At 44.3% G+C, this 23,040-nt stretch overlaps 1 protein-coding gene across 1 annotated transcript in view; it reads right to left on the reverse strand.

The window, feature by feature from the left end:
• Positions 1–16,830: 16,830 nt before the first annotated feature.
• LOC138287520 (V-type proton ATPase 116 kDa subunit a 4-like) overlaps positions 16,831–23,040 on the reverse strand; it is a 237,330-nt gene continuing 231,120 nt past the window's right edge. The window contains exon 21 of the mRNA XM_069227986.1: positions 16,831–17,349. Coding sequence (XP_069084087.1) covers positions 17,259–17,349 — 91 coding nt within the window. The 3' untranslated portion in view covers positions 16,831–17,258. The remainder of the gene's footprint in view (positions 17,350–23,040) is intronic.

Consider the following 23,040-nt stretch of genomic DNA (forward strand, 5'->3'; position numbering starts at 1 on the left):
CATTGTGAAGCTACATATAGGTAGTGACCTATATGTAGTGCACGCGTGTAATGGTGTCCCCGCACTCACAAAGTCCAGGGAATTGGCCCTGAACAATGTGGGGGCACCTTGGCTAGTGCCAGGGTGCCCTTACACTAAGTAACTTTGCACCTAACCTTTACCAGGTAAAGGTTAGACATATAGGTGACTTATAAGTTACTTAAGTGCAGTGAAAAATGGCTGTGAAATAACGTGGACGTTATTTCACTCAGGCTGCAGTGGCAGGCCTGTGTAAGAATTGTCAGAGCTCCCTATGGGTGGCAAAAGAAATGCTGCAGCCCATAGGGATCTCCTGGAACCCCAATACCCTGGGTACCTCAGTACCATATACTAGGGAATTATAAGGGTGTTCCAGTAAGCCAATGTAAATTGGTAAAATTGGTCACTAGCCTGTTAGTGACAATTTGAAAGAAATGAGAGAGCATAACCACTGAGGTTCTGGATAGCAGAGCCTCAGTGAGACAGTTAGGCACCACACAGGGAACACATACATATAGGCCACAAACTTATGAGCACTGGGGTCCTGACTAGCAGGGTCCCAGTGACACATAACAAACATACTGAAAACATAGGGTTTTCACTATGAGCACTGGGCCCTGGCTAGCAGGATCCCAGTGAGACAGTGAAAACACCCTGACATACACTCACAAACAGGCCAAAAGTGGGGGTAACAAGGCTAGAAAGAGGCTACTTTCTCACAGTAGCCAATGGGCTACTTACCCTTGGGGTGACTACACCCCCTATATGACCACTCCCTGTTGGAAGTGGGCATAACCATGTCCCAGGATTTCTAGTTCCATCAAAATCAAAAGGGTGGACCCCTTCCTCAACTGTCCACTTTCTGTAGCCCACCCTAAGGGTGTGGCTAACCAAAAGGTGGTACACATCTACTTGCCTAACTAATGTTCCACCTGTCCTGGTGCCAAGTGGGCCTCAGGGCAGGGGGGTGGCAACTCCCAGGTCTGGGGGAGCCAGGGTAGCATACTAAAGGCCTAGAGGGTCTTTGAAGTCCCTGCTCTTGGTATGCAGATTCACTAGCCAACCTGCTGGAGTAGTTGATAACACCTTCCTCTAGAACAGGCATTATTTCTGGCCTCAGAGAGTGCAGGCTCTCACCTTCAGGTGGGTCAGGAACATGTCTGTGGTGGCAGGCTGGTCACAACCAGTCAGCCAGCACACAAAGAGACTTGTAGGTTTTAGGCAGCACCTCTAAGGTGCCCTCTGGGTGCATGTTATAATAAATCCAAGACTGGCATCAGTCTGGATTTATTAAGGCAAGGTGTTTAATACCAAACACCATAGATTTCAGTGAAGCCATTATGAAGCTGGGGAACTCATAGCGATGAGTGTCCAGTACATACCTCAAGATGGCTTCCCTGTTTACTTCAATGTCCAGCAATTGAACTAGACATCACAAGGGCATATATGCTTGTGCAGATATGTCCTCACATCAGGTATAATGCACTCTGCAATAGGGCTCAAAAGCCTGCCATAGGGGTGACTTACAGATATCTAGATGCAGTGAGTGGGGTATGGCACACAATGGGTGTGCCATGTTGTGTCTTTGCCTGGCTTGCACCAGGACACACAGGCCCATATTTATACTTTTTTAGCGCCGTATTTGCGTCAATAAATTACGCAAATGCGGCAGTAAAAAAGGATAAATCTGGGCCACAGATTGCAAGGGCAATTTTTAGGGGGTCCCTGAGAGGGCTGCAGCCCCTGGGGGCTCTCTGCAGTACCTAGGCCCCAGGTTTACTAGGGACCAACAGAGGTATAGGAGTATGTGCCAATTGTACACATTTTACCTGTTTTAGGGAGAGAGCACTAGCACTGGGGACTTGTTAAGCAGGGACCCAGTACATCTCAGTCAAAAAACCTCAGTACCAGTGAGCAAAAACTTGGGGGTGACCATTTCCAGGAGGGGCACTTTCCTACAATAGGTTTTTGAAGTATTTCATTTTGCACTATTAGTTTTATTCTTATTCTCTATGGCCCATATTTATACTTTTTTAGCGCCTCATTTGCGCCGCTTTTTGACGCAAAAGCGGTGCAAACTTACAAAATACAATTGTATTTTGTAAGTTTGCACCGCTTTTGCGTCAAAAAATGACACAAAAGTGGCGCTAAAAAATAATAAATATGGGCCTATGTTTGCAAATTTGCTGGCTCTTTACTATTAAAGAGCTATGGTCCAAGTTTTTAAGTGGTTTGTAGGAAAGGTGATGTTGAGACCATGTATTATATGGGATAAAGTACCCCCTAGTGTGCATAATAAGGTTATTGCAAGTAACCCTAGAATTCAATAACCTTATAAAGGAACTCAGCCTTCGGCCTCGTTTCGCTATTTGGTTATGGAACTCCCTGGTGACTTGTAATATCATTATAGTTGTAAGGAGGTCTCACCGTTTTCATGGACAAATCAGACTCCACAGGTATATGAAAAGCAGATGGAGACTTTGGAGACCTTTAACCTGACTTTAGATATGCCAGCAATATTAATATCCTTCCCATGCCAGCAGGGTACCTGTTTACACCGTAGAGTACAAGGACTTCCTAGTCCAAGATGGCAAAGGAGTCAAGTAAGAAAGGGACAGTATTTAACTCAGTGCATCCAAGAACACTTTGCCTTGTCATGGACACTGTGGCAGTGCTTACTCTGTTAGTCTATTTGCATTCTGTGCTTGGTGTCTGTTTTTCTTTATCTCTAATAGAAAGTATGAAGGACTTAGAGTACACACACAAATGCTGATAGCTTCAACTCTGTATGCTGACATGCTTTTTGTTGCTAGCCTGTTTTAATTGCATGCATGGTGTCATATTTCGTTATCTCAAATAGAAAATGTGAAGTTCTTAAAGCACACACACAAATACTGAAATCATCAACTCTGTAGGCTGACATGTTTTCGTTTAATTTAATGGATGCAGCCATTACAACGTAACCTCTTGCAGTGTAAGCTTATTGCCTACAAAGATAGATGCTAAAAGTCAACATGGGAATCAAGCTGACACATTTTCCACCGTGTTAGTTTAGCCTGGCAGTGGGCTCAGTGTCTCCAAAACCTATTCTATTTTGTAAATATGAGATAAAATCATTGAGCAAGTCTTATAAACATCCTAGGATTTGGCCTCTGATTGGGAGAGGTCTTCGCCCCAGAACTGTTGAAAGAGGTCACACCAGATTGCTGACTCCCCTGTTCTCAGTGGGAGAGTTGATTCCAGAAGCCACGCAGAAGATGTCCTTCACCTAGAGCACATGTACCGCTTTCTGGGGAAGAGCTCTGATAAGGAATAGCTGCAGCCAGCTATCCAAATGTATGTGTGCGAGCCATCTTAAGAAGCGTGCGTGGCAGGTTTTGCTAATTAATGCTTTTGCTAAGGTTTAGAAGAGTGCTGAGAAATAGTATTAGGTTATTAGAATGTCAGAAACTCACGAGCAATGGTAGTATCATGTATCTTGTTTTTGCTGACCTTTAAATGCTTAACTGTTTTTATTTTCATATTCTGTGTGGTTAGAGAATTTTTAAATAAACATTTAAACGACTATCATTTTCTGATGCTATCTTCATGTGTGTTATTCATAAACAAGACTGTTTGAATTGGTACTGTATCCCTGAACACATCTAGAGAGACTAATGGTAACCTAAAAACACTGCCTGCACAGTGGGCCTGTGCTAAGGCTGCATTTCAACTGGCTTTCTGATTCACTGTTGATGCAGTGAAATAAGCCCTTGCAGCAGAGAGTTAGAGATCCAACCCCTGCACCTCAGGGGACGCCCATGATTTCATATCAGCCTGGAAAGTGTGCAATTGCACTCCTGCCCTTCCCCTTTTCATCATTGTTGTTTTGGTCACTTCCTTAGCCTCTACACTTCATCACTCCAGTTTGCTACTGCCACAAACCACCACCTGGGTCCCTGTGATTATCTCATCCTCTCCTCTGTGCCCTAATCCACTACTAGAGCGTTCACTCTGTGGTTGATACTTTACTTTTGGGCCCATATTTATACTTTTTGATGCAAACCAGCGCCGGCACTGGTTTGCGTCAAGAATTTTACCGCCGGCTAACACCATTCCGATGCGCCATGCCGGTGCCTTATTTAAGGAATGACGTTAGCTGGCGCTGCAGACTGGTCAGAGTCACAAAAAATGACTCAAACCAGGCAGCGCCGGCGTAGGGGAAAATGGGGGTTGTGCGTCAAAAAATGGTGCAAGTCAGGTTTGAGGCAAAAAATGACTCCTGTCTTAGCAAAGACATGCCCCGTTGCCCAATGGACATGCCCCTTGGCATGGTCATTGGGCACAGTGGCATGTAGGGGGGCCCAAATTAGACCGCCCTATGCCACTTTAAAAATAAAATAAAAATACTTACCTCAACATACCTGTACTTACCTGGGATGGGTCCCCCCATCCATGGGTGTCCTCCAGGATTGGGTGAGGGTGGCAGGGGGTGTCCCTGGGGGCAGAGAAGGGAACCTCTGGACTCCTTCCATGGTCAGAGACCATGGAAGTGAGCCCACAGGTCCCTTAACACCTGTCCTCACTCAGGTGTTAAAAAACGGCGCACATCAGGCTGTGCGCAGTTTTTTAAGGCCCAGCCCGTCCTATCCATCAAAATGGCGCAGGAGTATAAATAAGGCGCACAGACCTCAAAGTAATTTTTTGGGCGGGAACGCCTACCTTGCATGTCATTAACGAAAGGCAGTTTCCCACATCCAACAAATCACGCACACGGAGGAATTTTGACGTCCGCGGGCTCGGATGGCAAAGTTTAAATATGGTGCACGGTTTGCGCCGAATGTGTGTCCAAATTTTTGATGCACATTTGGCACAAAAAGAGTATAAATATGCCCCTTAGTGTGCAGTGGTGAGTACTACCAAGTAACTTGACACGTACCAAGAGTATTGCTTTTCCAAAGACGTCAACACATCATAATATGCTATGCCTCGCCACAGGTGGTAAACAACTACAAAGAGTAACAGTCCTTCGAAGCTGACAGGACTGCCCCAATGTTTTTACCTTCCCTTTTTTTCTTCCTTGCTTCCCTCAGAATCTCTATGTAGCATTTTTCTATTGAGAACTTGTAGTCACTCACAGGGAGGTACGAGATTGGCATCTGCATCCACACCACAGAATCCTGGTACTGGCCACAACTGAATCCCAGGACTGCAAAAATAGTCTTACAATTCTTAATACATGCCTGCCACTGCTAGGTAGCGGAGAAGAGAAAGAAAAAACAGAAAGAAAGAGGAGAGCAAGGCAAAAATAACAAGGAAAAAGGGGTGGAAATTAAGAATGTGGGTGGCATGGATGTGTTGTGTGGATCATCCGAAAGGCATTAAACCGATAGAGGAAAGCAGGTGGTGGAGTGACACAAGCTGTGATGCTAAATGGCAAACAGGAAGTGGAAATGATCAGAGGATAAAAAGGGAACCTTCCGACTTGCAAGAAAAAAAAGCAAAGATGGGTCGGATTACTAAAGAGAGGCAACATACAAAACCACTGAAATTCACCATTTATAGTTATAACTCAAACCCCAAAATAACTACAACTCGCACCGTTGTCCTACACTGCTAATCTCCCGACATCACTCATAACACCTTCTATGACATCACTGATAATATCATTGATAATAACACCGCAACATTTGCAATGACATGATTGTTGAGAAAACTGTGCATGGCGGTGGTGCCAGTTATAGCTATTTTTGGGTACAAGTTATAGTAGTTACTTGAAATAACTGGTAAATTGCAGTGGTTTTGTTCGTTTAAAATGTTACATTGTCACTGAAATTCTCATCTAACTATAATTTACACTTTGTACATATATATATATATAAGGATGTATATGAGCCGTTTGCGCCGCCATTTTATCACTTTTTGTGACACAACAGTGGCACAAACCTTGAACTCATATCTATGAGACCAAACAACTTTGCATGTCTTTGAATGGCCTCATAGATATGGAGTAAGTCAAGGCAGCGCAAATCGCTGTGTTGCCTTACTCTGCACAAGGGAGGCGTTTCATGGGCTTTCCTTTGGTTGTTCCCATGCAAAACACAAGGATTTGATTAATCTCCAGACCAACAAGACCTTGTAAACCTGGGGATGCACCAAAACCTTATGCCTCCCCAGGGGAGGCGCAACTAGGAGAAATATCTTTATTTCTCTTCATTTTTTACTTTTTCCATGTATGCTGCATTCTGAAGCACGCATAGAAAGAGGAAAATGCCTCCCAGGATTGTTTTTATGCAGGAAAGTGTCCTTTCTGCACAAAACCAATCCTGCCTACAACACAGACATCCTTGCACCATGGTGCAAGGGTGCTTGCGGTGGCTCTAGGCAGTCAAAACAGTGCCAGCACAGTGGGAAAAGACAGGAATGTGCTGTATTATATAGATATGGTGCATTCCTGCCCTTTCCCTTTCAATCAATCAATCAGGAATTTGTAAAGCGCACTACTCACCCGTGAGGGTCTCAAGGCGCTGAGGTGGGGGGGGCAAAGAAAGGGGGGTGGAGGTGCTGCTACTGCTCAAACAGCCAGGTCTTGAGAAGCTTCCTGAAGGTAAGGAGGTCTTTGGTCTGATGCAAGCGGGTGGGAAGAGTGTTCCATGTCTTGGCAGCGAGGTGCGAGAATGATCTGCCGCTGGTTGTAGTTCTGCAGATGCGTGGGGTGGTTGTGAGGGCGAGGTTGGTGGAGCAGAGATGCCGGGTCGGGGTGTAGGAGAGCCGTCTGTTGAGGTATTCTGGTCCGGTGTTGTGCAGTGCTTTGTGAGCGTGGGTGAGGAGTTTGAAGGTGATTCTCTTGTTGACTGGGAGCCAGTGCAGGTCTCTCAGATGGCCTGTGATGTGGCAGTGGTGGGGGATGTCGAGGATGAGGCGTGCGGAGGCGTTCTGGATGCGTTGCAGCCTCTTCTGGAGTTTGGCCGTGGTTCCTGCGTAGAGGGCATTGCCACAGTCCAGTTTGCTGCTTTCGAGGGCTTGGGTGACTGTTCTTCTGGTTTCGGTGGGGATCCATTTGTAGATTTTTCAGAGCATGCGGAGGGTGTTGGAGCAGGAATAGGAGATGGCGTTGACTTGCTGGGTCATGGATAAAGAGGAATCCAATGTGAATCCTAGGTTGCGTGCGTGGTCGGTGGGAGTCGGAGCGGCTCCGAGAGTGGCAGGCCACCAGGAGTCATCCCATGCGGAGGGGGTGGAGACAAAGATGAGGAATTCCGACTTGTCGGAATTGAGTTAGAGGCAGCTGTTCTTCATCCATTCGGCAATGGCCTTCATTCCTTCGTGGAGGTTGGTCTTGGCGGAGTCCTTGGTGAGGGAGAGGATCAGCTGGGTGTCATTGGTGTATGAGATGATGTTGAGGTTGTGGGATCGGGCGGTGTTAGCGAGCGGGCCATGTACATGTTGAAGAGGGTCGGGCTGAGGGACGAACCTTGAGATGCACCGCAGATGATTTTGGTTGCCTCCGAGTCGAATGGGGAAGGCGGACTCTCTCGGTTCTGCCAGTGAGAAAGGAGGTGACCCAGTCCAAGGCTCTGTCGTGGATTCCTGCATTGCTGAGGCGTGAGCATTGGGTAAGGTGGCAGATGGTGTTGAACACGGCCAAGAGGTCCAGGAGGATGAGGACCACAGTTTCGCCGATGTCCAGTATGGTTCTGATGTCGTCGGTGGCGGCAATGAGGGCAGTTTTGGTACTGTGATTGCTGCAGAACCTGGATTGGGAAGGGTCCAGGGTGCAGTTCTCCTCAAGGAAGTGGGTTAGTTGTCTGTTGACAGCCTTCTCAATGACTTTTGCCTTGAAGGGGAGCAAGGAGATAGGCCGGAAGTTCTTGAGGTCGTTTGGGTCTGCCTTGGGTTTTTTCAGGAGGGTCTTTCATGCAGAGCATCGCAGCAAAGTTAATTGCTGCACTCCTTTGGGTCAAAAGCCCATAAATATGGGCCCTGGTGTGGATGTCAGCACCTTTAAAATTTCCTTATAGAACAAAATCCTTGGGAAACTAAGAATTGAGCACAACTTCCTTATAGATGAGAATAAAATTGAATTCTTTATAAACTCAAGTGAAGCTCCCGATCCTGTCTGTTCCAGGAACATCGCTATATTTCTGGGAACGAGAACAGAAAGAAAAGGGGAGGGGGTCGCTGCATACAGTGGTTGAAATTTGAGTTAGTCAATGTTTTTCAGTTTTTTTTTGCGTTCAGTTCTTTTTATATCAATGTTTTTGCTGGTTGGTGATTGTATGACTAAAAGAGATTATTCCCTTAAGTAGCATATTCTATGAATAAATCCTCGAAACAGAAATGTAATGACTACAAGTGGCAATAACGAGTTTATTTTTAAAGTTACAGTAATAAAAATAACATTGACACAATAGCGCTAGTGGTAAGGTCAGGATTTATTTTGGTAAGGGACAGTGATTTTTTTTTCCCAATAAAGGAAATCATGATAGTGGGTTTGTTATTAGAAAACTTGTAATATTAAGTAACATTTTCGAAACTGAGATTTCTTCATAGTGGGTTCTCACTGTCTCCTAAGTATGGTATTTGTTGGACCTGTCCCTTTTTGCAGGGTTATCCCCAGACTTTTTGGCTTCTTCCTTCTTTTTCTTCTGACCTGTCTGTTGGCTTTAGGACTCTGGGCACTTTACCACTGCTAACCAGTGCTAAAGTGCATATGCTCTCTGTCTGAATTGTATTGGTGATTGGTTTCTCCATGATTGACATATTTGATTTACTAGCAAGTCCCTAGTAAAGTGTACTGTGTGTGCCCATGGCCTGTAAATCAAATGCTACTAGTGGGCCTGCAGAACTTGATTGTGCCACCCACATGAGTAGCCATGTAAACATGGCTCAGACCTGATACTGCAGTGTCTGTGTGCGCAGTCTTGATCTGCCATTTTGACTTGGCAAGTGCACCCACTTGCCAGGCCCAAACCTTCCCGTTTACTACATGTAAGTCACCCATACAGTAGGCCCAAGGCAGCCCCATGGGCAGGGTGCAGTGTATTTAAAAGGTAGGACATGTACTGGTGTGGTTTACATGTCCTGATAGCAGGGGTGGCTCCTCCATAATAACAGTGAGCGTCGTCCCCCTGCAAGCAGGCAGTGACAAATAAAATGATAATAAAACAATGTTATCATCATTTTATTTGTCGCTGCCTCTCCAACAGCTTGGAATGTGGAATGCAGGGGGATGGCGGGCAGGGCCATAGGGAGGAGGAGTGGTGGGCACTCTAAAGTGTGCATGTGTGGTTTAGTCTGGCCAAACCGGCATGTGCACTTACATTTCACCAACCTAGATGTGTTAAACAGCCGGGTTGGAGAAATAGCACTGGCTCACTGTGCCTGAGCCAGCGTCAAACCAGCCCGCTCAGGCCACTCCCAGCGCTGCTGGATGACTGCCTGGAATAGAGGGAGCGGCCGGCAATGGGATTGAGAGCAGCAGCGGGCTACAGCAGCAGCAGCATGTTCATTTAAAAAAAATGTTTATACCCCCCACCCGCATCCCCCTCTGATACCCCTTTATCCCACCCTACCACACTTGATTGGCAGTACCCTCCACTGCCTGATAGTGAAAAACTGCTAAATTCTCTTTTCACTATTGAAAGGACTATCTCTTCCATAGGGTGACATGGGGATTGCCTTGAAATATCTTTTAAGTGTAATTTCCCATTGGAAGCAGATAGAGATATGGAGTTTGGGTATCTGAACTCACAATTTAAAAATACAACTTTTGGTGACATTGGTTTTTGAATTTTAAGTTTGAAAATGCCACTTTTAGAAAGCGGGCATTTTCTTGCTTAACCATTCTGTGCCTCTGCCTCTCTTTGGAGTACACGTCTGGGGCAGGATAGTCCTGGCCCCTTGATATACCTCTGTACATTTTTGTCCAGAGATTTGCATTTTTTATTTGTGTTTTTGTATTATTAGAGAAAGAATTTAGCTTGGGTAGACATTGCTAATCTGGGCTGATTTTTTTCTAGACAACATTTTTAACAATGGAGGATGTGTTGTAGTGATGATGTAACATTTCAAGAACCATGAGACGTATGTACTTCATTTTGGCACCAAAACATAGGTGTTGGGGGTCAAGTAGTCTTATGAGACAAAAAATAACTCCTTGGAGCAACCCTTCTGCCATTTTCCAAAATGGCAGCTTTATAATGATGTGTTTTAGCCATCATATTAGTAATTTATTTTATTATTGTTTTTGTTTCAGGTTTTCCGTTGTCTCAGATTCATAAACATTAGTGAGGCAAGTGGTAGCAGAGAACCTTTACCTCCTGACAGAGTGTTGCTAACTATACAATCTGAGGACTCCTTCAACAGAGAAATGTGTCATATGGCAAACTAATCTTAAAGAAAAGCTAACATCAACTGCGGCTGGACAGAAGAGAGTTTGAGATGCTGCAGAAATACAGCAAGTCGAAGTTCACAAAAGATTGAAACTGATGGATGAAATACGTTAGCATCATAACAACAAGTGCTACAAGTCATATACAATGGAAAAAAGCCTGGAAAACATAATAAAAAAATAGCAGAAATCAGTGAATCACAACAAGAATCCTAGTCTTCCGAAAAAGCGAAGGCAACAAAACCCAATGCCAATCCACTTAGAAGATCGATGGCTACCACTAGTCCACCTCCAACAACTGATCAGAAAGCAGAGGATCTTCAGTGTGTTATCTGTGGTTTAGCCTGAACAAGGGCCAAAGTGAATGATGAAAGAACAAAGTACATGTATGTAAGTCCCAAAGGGCTGAACATGTTTTTATCTGCAGCTAGTTTCTTCTAAGATGAAGTTTTCAGCCGAGCAGCTGATCTAAAAAGCGAGGTGAATGTATTTGCAGCAGATTTGTATGCCTACCAGAACTGCATGCATGCATACATTTGAAAATATGAATGTACACTGAGTTCCCAGCAGCAACATAACAGCCAGCCTTCAGTAAAGTGTGCACTCTTTGAAAAAGCAAATTGTGTTTTAAAGTGCTGGCTACAGGTTCACACTCAGTGTGATCAGAGAAATAATGGTCAATATTGATGAAACTGTATTGATCCATAATAATTAAATTAAGATTTCTCTGGTGAGAATGTACAATGTCAGAATTCATTTTTGTCATTCTAAGAAAAACAATGAAACAATTACTGTATTCTCAGCTGATTTGACGCCTGAAGTTCTTGCTGCCAAAATAAGATCACAGGATCCAATAAAATTAGCAAGAACCATTGTAAGAAATGTCCTGAAAGATTTAGATTTTGGACTTTATGACTACTTTTGTGATGCCCCAGAGCTCCACCAAAAATCATGGGAGTCAACAATAATGCCTGGTATTGTCTTAACATTTGTTACATCATTGTTTAATATCAGAAAAGCATAACTGTTACAAACTAAAGTTCTGGAGTTCGGAACAGAAGCCGACAACATTGATGATAACTTTGAAGATATAAGCAAAGAAGTGGAAAACAATCCCATGAACCGACATACTTATGCTATGCAAATGTATTGTCTTATGCAAATCATGTTTTATGAATTACATCACGGCAAAAAGAAAACTTTGCTACACATGATGACTGCCCACACAAACTATGACAAGTGCCAAAAGTAGAGAGCTAATCACTTTAATGAATTGGATTGGTGTATCAACAATTTATAATGACATAGTACGAAGCAGGAACTTGTTAGCTACTCAATCTGTAAAATCTTGTGAATCCCACAGCACACTATTTCCAAGTCACTTTACCAGGAAAGAATTTACAATTGCTGCTCTGATAATTTAGATTTTTTAAGACAGCTCTTCTTTGTATGGAACATCCAGCACACATGATACTGCCTTGGTGCTTTTTCACGACTGTACCAATGAAGTAGCTGCTGGAAATCAAGCTATGTCAGCTTTAGGCATTAAAAGTGAAGCTGCAAACTTAAAACCCAACTGCCTTGCCAACATGTGCAAAATCACTAAAGCCATTAAAACGTCCCAATCTACTGGAAAGTTTCAAAGTGGCTGAGGACGTAGATCTTTTTCTACCTACCTAATGCTGAGGTCCACAAAGCTGATTTAACTGAATTTATCATATCGCGTAGTCGATGTGAACTGAAGAATGAAAAACAGCGAGTTCCTCCGTGGCCTAGAATTCAAGCTCTGATCTCCCAGAATACCGTCCCATTGAAGAAGGTTGGGTTTTTACCAGTAATACCATCTCCAGTCACAAACTATGCAACAGTATACACAGCTCTAAAAAGTTTCCAAAAGGAGCATGATCATCTTGAAGACCTGTTAATTTTATGTGATGAAGGTGTTTTCCGTATTGTAGCAGATGTTTTTATGAGCAATACAGTAGAATTTGATGATCTTTATGCAATGATGGGCGTTTTTCACTTGCCAGACGTTGTGTTGTGGTGTGCAGGAAGTTATCTCAGTGGATGTGGCACAGACAATGCCCTGTTGAGGCTGAGATCTTTGGCAGCAAAACTGTCCACGCGGTATTGAGCGGAACTCATTATGATTGTTACAAGGTATGCTCATCTTATATGAGGCTATAGAAACATTGCGTTGAAATGCTTTGTGGAACAAGAATGGCAAATTAGGTTTTGCATATCTTACCTCAAAAGTGAACAAGGCACAGAGTGCACTTCACTCAAAAGACATAATGCAAAGCCAGAAAATGTTCAATAAACACAGTTCAAATTCAGAAAACCAAGTTCGTAGAGTTTATCAAAGAATGTGAAGAAAAATCACAGCTTTGCAAGTACTGGGCAAATGTTCACACATGATAGCTATAGTGAAAAACTTGGTACATGCTGATCGGGAAGGTGATTGGGAGCTCACGTGAAGACTTTGGAGTCATTGATTACTGTGTTTCGCGAATTCGATTGTATAAACTACCTGAGATGTGAGTCCTGATATTTAAATAGATTAAAGAAGCTAGAGGTGGAAAAATCACATCTCTACAGAAAATTAATCCAAAGACATTTTATGGTGAAAGATAGAGATGGATGGTTTAATGCTGTGGCTCCAGATATGAAATTGGAAAAGACAAACTGAAGATCACAGAAAAGCTCCAAGTGAATTGTTGGTCAAATACATAAAAATGAATATGTTGCTCATTGGCAGACAGTTTACCATGAAGTCCTTTCTGTTTGCAATGTTTTCAGAGAGATGACAAATTCAAAAATAATGGACCATTGTGAAACTGTTCCTCACCAAGAACTTGTGGGAAAGAGAGGCGAATGTTTTAATAAACATGTTGACAGCCTTCTTCCTTCCATGTAGAAGCAAGGAAACCCCTTTGAACTAACTGACCCTATGAGACTACACAACTTTGTGCCCGAACAATATGTGGATAATGATATAAAGACACATCTACTAGATATCCTGGAACATGGATCGAAACTATAGGCAGAACTGAAGCAGGAGAGATTTGTATTGAAAGAGAAAAAGCTGCTTGACATAATCACTAAAGAAAAACTTCCATGCCTTAATTGCTATAGTAGGAGTTTCGTCCAACCAGGCACTACAAAATAGGTTACAAAAAAAAAATCGGCTTTCGCACTTGCATAGGGAGATGGATGTAGCAAAAGAAAGGGATGAATTTATCAAGGACATTCTGTCACATGATCTTCTTCTTCGCATTATTTGATGGAAATGCTGCAACCAAATCCATGAAGCACAACCTCGTACAAGAGCATGAAAAAAACTTTCACCTGAAGATTTTCAGTTCGAAAAGGTGTCCTCTTTAAAAACTGCTGTTGTTATGGAATATATGGCACAATTGTGAATGGTCAAGATTTCATCCATGCAATACTTCGGACAGGCTGTTCAGACTGTTCCATCGATATCAAAGTCAGTGTGCACCTTGCAAGAACTGCACATTGTCTTTGACAGTTATCTTGAACTATCTGTCAAAGAATGCGACAGAATCTGGCGACTGTCTACAAGTAGAACAATTGGCCTTGCCTGCATCAAAAATGAAACCTATACCTGTGCAACTTGATCAATTCTGGTCATCAACATCGAACAAGATGAACTTGGAGATGTTAACTCGCCAAAACATTACTGATGCTTCAGTGAACACTGAATTTCCAATTATTGCAAGTGCAATGATTGTCAATGAGGAATTAGTACCTGCAGAGATGTTTCCAAAGGGTACAGACCATATTGTTCAACAACTTAACAGCAAATTGGAGGAAGCTGACCTTTGTGTTGTACCACATGTTGAGTGGGCTGTTCAAAATGGTTCCAATCGAGTCATTGTACTTTCAAATGACTCAGATGCTATTATTGTTCTACTTAGATTTGTTGCAATGTTCACAAGTCAAGGATTGTCAGAGTTATGGATTTATTATGAAACAGGGGAGAAAAGACACTGAATCCTGCTTCATATTCTGTACAAGAAACTTGATCCAGAGATGGCTAGTGTTCTTATCAAGGCACATATTCTTATTGGTGATGACACTCTGAGCAAAAGTGGAACAATGTTTGGAGCTTTAACTACTAAATATGTGAAGTTTCTAAAAGGATTTGATGAGACAGAGGAAGAATGTGACTTTAAAGATGTAGAAAAATACCTTGTGCATGTGTGGAAAACAGGTTCTGACAGTCACACTTTAGACGATCTTCAGTACAGTGACTTCAAGACATCAGTCCCGCTAAGTGACCTTCCACCAACGTCATATTCTGTACGTGGACACATTAAAACAGCGTTCTACTTGATCAGAAGATGTATAAATGTTTTGAATCATGAATATTTAGAGAAAGATCTTCGTGAATTTGGTTGGGAAGGTATTGATGGGGTGCTATAACCTATGACATTTCTAAAGCCTCTACCTACAGAACTTATACGTACATGTACTTGCAAAACCTGTGCTAGAAAATAATGTCCCTGTCGATATGCTCTTCTCAAATGTTCAACAATCTGCAAATGTACGGCAAGTGATTGCCGAAACAAATAAATAAAGTGAACTATGAAAATGTGCCTAAAAGAGGGGTGATAAACATTATTATTTTTCATATTCAGATCATAAACATTGTTTGGTGTATACATAAAATGATTAAAAACCATTATTATTTGTTTCATTTCTATATATGTCTCTTCTTCCTCTACTATAGCCGTTATTTTGGAAAATGGCAGAAGGGTGGCTCTGTGGAGTTATTTTCTATGTCTAGAAGACTACTTGACCCCCAAACCTATGTTTTGACACCAAAATGAAGTATATAGGTCCCATGGTTACTGAAATATTACATCATCACTGCAACACATCCGGCAGTTTTAAAAATGTTGACCAGAAAAATTTAGCACGGATCAGCAATGTCTACCCAAGCTAAATTACTTCTCTAATGATCCAGAAACACAAATAAAAAAATGAAAATCTCTAGACAATTATTTTTTTACAGAGAAATATCAGGGGGCTGGGATTAAGGTGACAGTTTGGCTGTTTGTGAATTCACTCTAGACAGTCACACAAAGGGAGCTGAGGTGTGCCCCGCATTTCCTGATGGGTCTTCCTGAACTAGAGTAGTGGGAGGGGCTGACACTTGCACCTGAATAGGGCTGTGCAATCCTTACACAAACAGTCTCCAACCCCTGGAGAGTATTTGGGGCCATGGCAGGGAACAACAGGGTCTTTTGCACTACAAAGACTTCTCTTTGAAGTCTGCCTACTTCAAATACAGACCTGGGTGTAAGCACCGTATCTCTGACACCACATAGTTAGAATCCTTCTGGACTGAGTCCATTCTGCCAGGAAGAAGACCTGGATGCTCTAGGAGGGACTGCCACTCTGCCTGTTGCTTTGCTGTGCTAGCCTGCTGCTTGCTGTTTTAACTGAGCTTGCTTTTTGTTAAGAATTCTGAAGGATATCAAAGACATCGTCTGCCAGTGCCTGTGTTCTTCTCCTGAGAGCCCTGACTTGCCAAGTGGTGCCAAATCCATGCATCGATGCAGCACCTTTCTTGCAGATGCAGAATCAACACAGTGCCTGTTTCACAGCAGCTCCATCAACACAGCACGTCTGGATTTTCCATGCATCCTCCCTGGGACGTTAACTTGTCATTGAGCCCGCACTGGAGTAAGGAACCGAGGCTAGGAGTTCAGAAATCAACCCATCATCTTTACTGCAAGGAAAGAATCGATGCATCACCTTCCCTGCCAGTAAGGAACCAACGCATCACCTCCCCTGTGAGGAAAGAATTGATGCATCACCTTCCCTGCACAGTGAGGAACCGACGTATAGCTTTGCTTTTTCGCCGCATCACCTCCCCTGTGGCTCGCTTTATCTTTGTTTTTGACAAATCCCAGGTACTTTGTGCTAAAAAGATACAACCATTGATTCTATGGATTAATAGTCATTTAAACCTTTAAAAAATAATATCTTGGCTTGTGTATTTTGGATGTTTGTAGTTTTGGTCTTGTTTTAATTAGATAAATATTGGCTAGTTTTCTAAACTGGTGTGGAGTGCTTTTCTGTTTTTTTCACTGGGTTACTGTGTATGTGTGTACAAATACTTTACACATTGCCTCTGAGATAACCCTAACTGCTTGAGCCAAGCTACCAAAGGGGTGAGCAGGGGTTATCTTAGCTGCATGACTCCTTTACCCTGACTAAAGTGAGGGTCCCTACTTGGACAGGGTACAAACTACTGCCAAGTACAGACCCCATTTCTAACAGTATTCCCCATTATTGAAAAGATGTGATGAGACAATGCTATAAAGGGAGCATATGTACATGAGCAGAATAGCAAATAAAGGTTTTTAAAATCTGCCTCTAACAAAACAAACTTAACTCATAGCTGTACTTGCAAATTGCTTTATTGATGTTGGTTCAAGTTAAACAAATACAGAAATGCGTAGCCAGAGCCATGTCAAGCATCGACAAATTCCACTCAAAAGCTTAGGGGTCGAATGATTTGTAGAAGTGGGAGGATCTGAATTGAAATACAGACATAATTGGCATCCCAGATGGCATATTATCATTAGGTGGCAATCAAAAGGACAGACGAATCTCCAAAAATGATCAACTGATTACAGTTAAAAACTATCACTTCATTAATTTGATCCTTTGGTTCTTCTGTGCCGTGTATACTTATGATCTCTCTCCTCCCGTAAACCCCACATGACACACCAGCATAAGCCCCAAACACATCTCATCAGGAGATACATTCTGCAAATCCACTGGATCAAGTAGATGGCTTAAGGAGAGGATACTGTTTGAAGATACTTTATGATTATTCATCTTGCCCTTCCAGGATTGCTTGGAATGAAAATGGAGCAAACTTGTAACCGGCCCCTGCATAGAACTTGTTCTGGAACTCCACCCTGTTGAGGAAAAGCAGAGAACAAAGATTAGGAATGTGGCCAACTAATAGGCTACACCTTTATGGAGGTCTGATGGAGATTTGTTTTTACTTTCACAACATATATGTGTTGGGATGGAAAAGTCCTCTGCATGGTAATAGAGTGTACCCTATGCCTGAGTGCCAAACTGTACAGATGTCTGGATCCCAAATGCTGATTTTTATTGTCATAGTCAAACACAAATAATGTGTGTGCGCCATGACATAGACCTTTGTAATGAAAAGCGGTGTTGTTGGGCCCAGAGGGGCATCCAAAGTGCTAACCTTATAGTAGGAGGAGGCTACTTGTAGGAAAGTAGCATCTTTCTGGCATAGTTGCCCCCACTTTATGCAGGTGTCAGTGTGTTTAGACTGTAGTACACTGGGATCCTGCTACCCAGGACCCCAGTATCCATGCTCTCTCCACTACATTTAGTTGTACGGTAACTTTTACACCCCACAATTGGCATACTGGTGCACCCATGTAAGTCCCTAGTATACAGTACCTAGGTACCCAGGGCATTGGTACACCAGGGGTCCCCCAGGGGCTGCAGCATTGATTGTGCCAACCATGGGGGGCCATACAAACTATGACCGCAGGTCTGCCATTGCAGCCTGTGTGAATTGGTGTATACACCTTTTACTCCAGATATAAGGTGTGCCTTATATCATGGTCACTGCATTCTGACCCTGTAAGTCACCAATAGGGTAGCTTTTCAGCCCAAGGGCAGGGTGCATGGTTCTAAATGTGAGGGCACCCCTGCATGAGCAGAGGTGCCCCTGCAAAACCCAGACTTCATTTCCCGTGTTTGTAACTGCGAGGAAGCCATCTTAAGGCATGTAGTGGACACTAGTCAACACAAGTTGTCCAACTACATAATGGTTTCACCAAACCTAGGCATGTTTGGTATCAAACATTTTGGAATCATGCAACTATATCGATTCTAGTGCTAGTTGTATAATACCATGTACTCTTGCGGTTCCCTAGGGGTTCCCCAAAGTCTGCCTGTACAGTCTTGCAGGGTCTGCATGCCAGTCCGTGCTGCTGCCAACCCTAGATACTGTTCTGCCCTCCTTCTGCTGAACTTAACTCGGGCAGAACAAATGATTTCCTCTAAGATAGAGGTGTGACCAACTCTACTTTAGAAATGTGTGTCTCTGGGCTGGGGTGGGGGGGTGCCTCTGAGCACCACCAGACTGCTTTGAAGGGCACATTTGTTGCCCTCCTTGCATAAACCAGTGTAACACTGCATGGATTACTTAAGGGTTCCCCCAAGAGTGGGACCCCAGATTCTTCTGCAGGACTTCAGAAACCATCTGCAAGTCTCCTCTGCAAGAGACTTCTGCAACCTGAACACCGGAACCGCTGGAACCAGGAGCAAGACTGTATCCAGTAGGAGGGTTCCTGTTGCAACTTTGTTTCCAAGTTCTGCAAAGACTTCTGCAACCCTGTGGCTGTGCATCCTGCAGAGTCACTGGGACTTCACCTCCACATCGAAGAGCAAGAAGGAATCTCCCTTGGAGTGAAGGAGTCACTTCCCTACACCTGCAGTCACCTCAATGTCGACGACTAGCTTGTGGATCCTGCTGTCCCACGGACTCTCCAAGGCTCTGCAACACAGGTGTGGTTCTGTGGCTCTCCAGAGGTCTGATCTATCTTCTTTGTAACTGGGAAGTTTTTGGTCCCTTGCTGTAGCTGCAAGGCTAGAACCCCTGAGCACCGCAGCTGCTTGCCGTTGCCAAGCCTTGTTGACTCTTCAATCTGAAGACCACCTACCTCCATGAAGCACCGGCCTCCAGCACTCTCCAGCTCCAAGAACGATGTTCTCTGCAACGTGGCATCCCTCTTTGCTGTGCTGTTGAGACCTCCCTGTAACTCCCTGTGCCTGCTGCCAGAGGGTCCAGCTGGGGGCTCCACCAATTCCTGCTGGTTCTCCTGCGTGCTGAGGGCTGGCCCTGATCTACCTGCCAAGATCGAGTCATCTGGATCTTGCTGGTCCCCACAACGCCTGCAAATTCTGTGCAATGCTCCCTGCATTTGCCAAGGCTTGTTGGTGGTCCCACTGACCCCTCTGCAACTCAACGACTGGTGGGGGACAGCTTGTGGATGACTCCTGGGATCTTCCTGCATCTTCTCAACTCCGCAGCTGCACTCCGTCCACTTTCCTTCAGGAAGCATCACTGAGCAGGGTGGACATTGCCCTCCTGCACTGCCTGGGCACCTCTGGGTGATCTGGACTCCGCCCCCTCTCTCCTTAGATCCTCTTCTTCCGTAATCCACTCCTGGGTTCCCCCGACCTGGTCCACGGGTCACAACAGCAGCTGGACAATGGGAGGTTCTGACACAACTTTACCCTTATGCACCTGGGCTCCCTGGTGTAGGGACCCCACTGTTCTGGGTATCCACAGGCGGGGGCACTATACAACCTCCCTTGTCCCAACGAGTTTCCTCAGGGTCTTCTGGGAAGGGTCCTAAAACATGAAAACTCCAACTGCAACTTCCCATGTTAGCCTATGGACACTGACCCGAGATTACTACTCTGCACACAGATACCTGGGAAATCCTACCTACTTATCTTTGGGGTTTTAGTACTTCAGCAGTCCTGAGGATCCTTGGGTGGTAGAGTGGGTTGGAAGTGTTTTTCACATTCCATTTTTTTAGTATACGGTTTGCCCCCCTCACCCACAGGGGCCCATGTTATTTTATGCCTTTACTTACCTGTTGCCAAGTATATTTTTGAATGACCATGTCTCCGGATAGGAGATATACCCAAGTTAATTCTAGAGTGTGTGTAATAGTTACTTCTAGAGTGTGTGTTATAATAAATAATATATATATTTCTAACACTGGTGTGGTTCTTTCTTATGTGTACTTCACTGACTGACCTGTGTGGTATTTGCAACTGCTTTACACCCTCCTTGATAAGCCTTAGCTGCTCTCCACAGCTACTCCTATGAGAGGTCTGATTATCTAGAGCCACCTACACTGTCACTAAGGGTTGCTTGGACTCAGTACATTGTGCCTCACTTCTAGCTGTACACCATATACCGAGCCAGCCTTCTACACTACTGCCTGAACCAGGAGGTAAGCAGGACAAGCAAGGTGGTAGCAGCATACCGTGTGGTGATCAGTAGGAGTGAACAGGTCCTTTTTAACTTGTGTCACAGGAATGCTCACTCATTTTAAAATTGCTGCTGCTGTGTGCTTAACTCACCCTTGGCCTACATTGGTACAGTGTGTAGTGCTACACAGCCCATCTGTGGTGAATCTGTGCTGGGTGTACATCTGCCTGGGAAGGATACAATATCAGGATAATGAAGTGCTCAACAGTGCATGCATGGTGAATGTGTGCCTGTGAGTGGTACAGTATATGGAGGATGTAGCGTTGTGCATTGCTTGCGTGGTAAATACATGTGCTGGATGTATGTGTGCTTATGAGTGGTACAGTACATGAAGGATACGGGGCTGCGCAGTGCATGCATGTTAAATATATGTGCTGGATTTATGCGTGCCTATGAGTGGTACAGTACATGAAGGATTTAATGCTGTCCAGTATTTGTAGGTTGTTTACATGCACTGGGCAATGTGCGCCTGTGGATTGTGCAATACCTGGCAGACTGTGAGACCCACTTTGGGAGACCCAGAACCTCATAGTGAAACATGAGGAGATACAGAGATCCCCTCAGACAGATTTGTGTACTGCTGCATTCCTGTAAGCTGGGTGGGACACACACTGGAAAGGGCTGAGCCATGCTTCCCCTTTGCACTTCAAAGGGTGTTCTTTAATTAAGTGATTTAAGAATGGCCTCAGACATCTTAGGAAGGAGATGGGGCTCATAAAGAGTAGGGCTGGGGTCCCAGGTTACCTTTTTAATATATAAATTACTGTGGCTGACATCCAAGTGTTAACTCTAGTCACTCCCTGGCCTGTGTTGTGGGGCCATCAGCTTTGGAGTCGTTCCTGCTTTGACAGACTGCCTTAAGAGGAAGAAGAGAGCAGAGGAGTGGGTACTTCAAACAAAGCAGACCGCCCACTGCAACACAAGCTTCAAAGACCCACACTATAAACCACATTTGGTGTCTGCAAATGGACCATAAGAAGGGGAGCTTGAGACCCCAAAACATGTGATCTGCCAAGCAGCCAGATGGTCTATATGAGGAGGGGCAGCTCTGCAAGACATTTGCCTGTGGACAGGACTGAGTGCCACGGCCTGCTAGTCTCCCTGCAGGTGAGGGGACATCAACCAAGGTACCCAAGACCACATGCCCTGGAGCATGGAGCACCAAAGTCTGCTTGCTTGCCAAGACCAGTGTGCCTTGTGAGGAAGAGGAGAGCATTTGAGGGTGCGGAGTCTAGTGGGAAGCCCTGTTGAGTGGACTCCCTTTCAAGGTGTGAGGAGACAGCTGCTGCATCGATTGGGTCATTGCCCATGTGCAGAAAGAAGCAGGCGAACCTCGTAGCTCGGTGTACCAGGTGGGGCTGCTGCCAAGAACTAAACTGTGCCATTTGGGCTGGAGCCCATGTTCTGTGAAGGATATGGTGACCACGTATGCCTGAAGGGGGGCACTGAGACCAGCAAGTTGTGTGACGTGGTCAGAGTCGTCACCAAGAGGAGTAAGGCCACTGTGGGATCACTGGTCGCTGCAGAGTATCACTGTGTGTGAGGATTCCCTGACCGCTGAGTGCACCCCTTGGGCTGCGTGCACCGAACTCACCTGAACCAGCTGCTGCCAATCCAGTGCCTGTGGAAGGAGCACACTTTGAAACTCTGGTTGTTCTGATCCTGCGAGGAGCGGGTAAGACTGATTTCAGGCCATTCGGCTCCAGGGGAGCTTGTTGCTAACTAGTGCTGTGGCACTGAAACACTATTGACTTCAAAAGTAGAGTCATAGTGGACTCTTTAGAATTGGACTACAAATGGGGCTTATCCTGGATGTTGCCTATAGTGAATGAGGAATAACCACTACCGCTAGAAGAAAGGAGAAAATGGGGCCTTGGGGACTACTGAACAAAACACTTGATCCCTAACCTCAGGGGGACTGTGTAGTTGTTTGTGAATGTTGTATTTTTCCTTTTTGTTGGTACCAGTAGAAATAAAAGGCTTCTCTTTATTTCATAAAAGGGAGTATTTGGCTGGACAATGATTTATTGTTGCTGCTATTCACATTTTGAATTGTGAACCTCTGTTCACTCCCGTGTATCCACAGCTCCCCATGAGGGAGCCTTGGATTGCTCAACCTCGTTACTCCCCAGAGTCAAGTGCAGAAAGGGTACTAGGCCCAGTTGCTCAGAATCCATAGTAAGCAGGGCCCAAAGAGATCTGGAGTAAAAGGCCTCAACCGCTACAGTTGGGACCAGTAACCCCTGGGTTGTGACAATGTGAATATGTTTTAAAGTAACCGAAGGCATGAAGCAAGTTGGGTTTTAGGAGTGTTGCATTGCTTTACTGAGAGGATACAATTACTGGTAAATAATTGATGATGGTGTGGAATATATGAACTAAAGAGTGATCTAGTATTAAGATGTACGATTTGGTAAGCATAAACAGGAGTCCAAGTTTTGAGTGCAATGAATGCAATCTTTTGTAAGCATCTTACAAGATACAGTACATGTGGTCTGGAGGGAAAAGATATGATTTGTTCAAAGCAGGCATGCGCTGTGCAGGCTGTCTG

This window comes from Pleurodeles waltl, chromosome 4_1, assembly GCF_031143425.1.
Source record: "Pleurodeles waltl isolate 20211129_DDA chromosome 4_1, aPleWal1.hap1.20221129, whole genome shotgun sequence".
Taxonomy (NCBI): Eukaryota; Metazoa; Chordata; class Amphibia; order Caudata; family Salamandridae; genus Pleurodeles; species Pleurodeles waltl.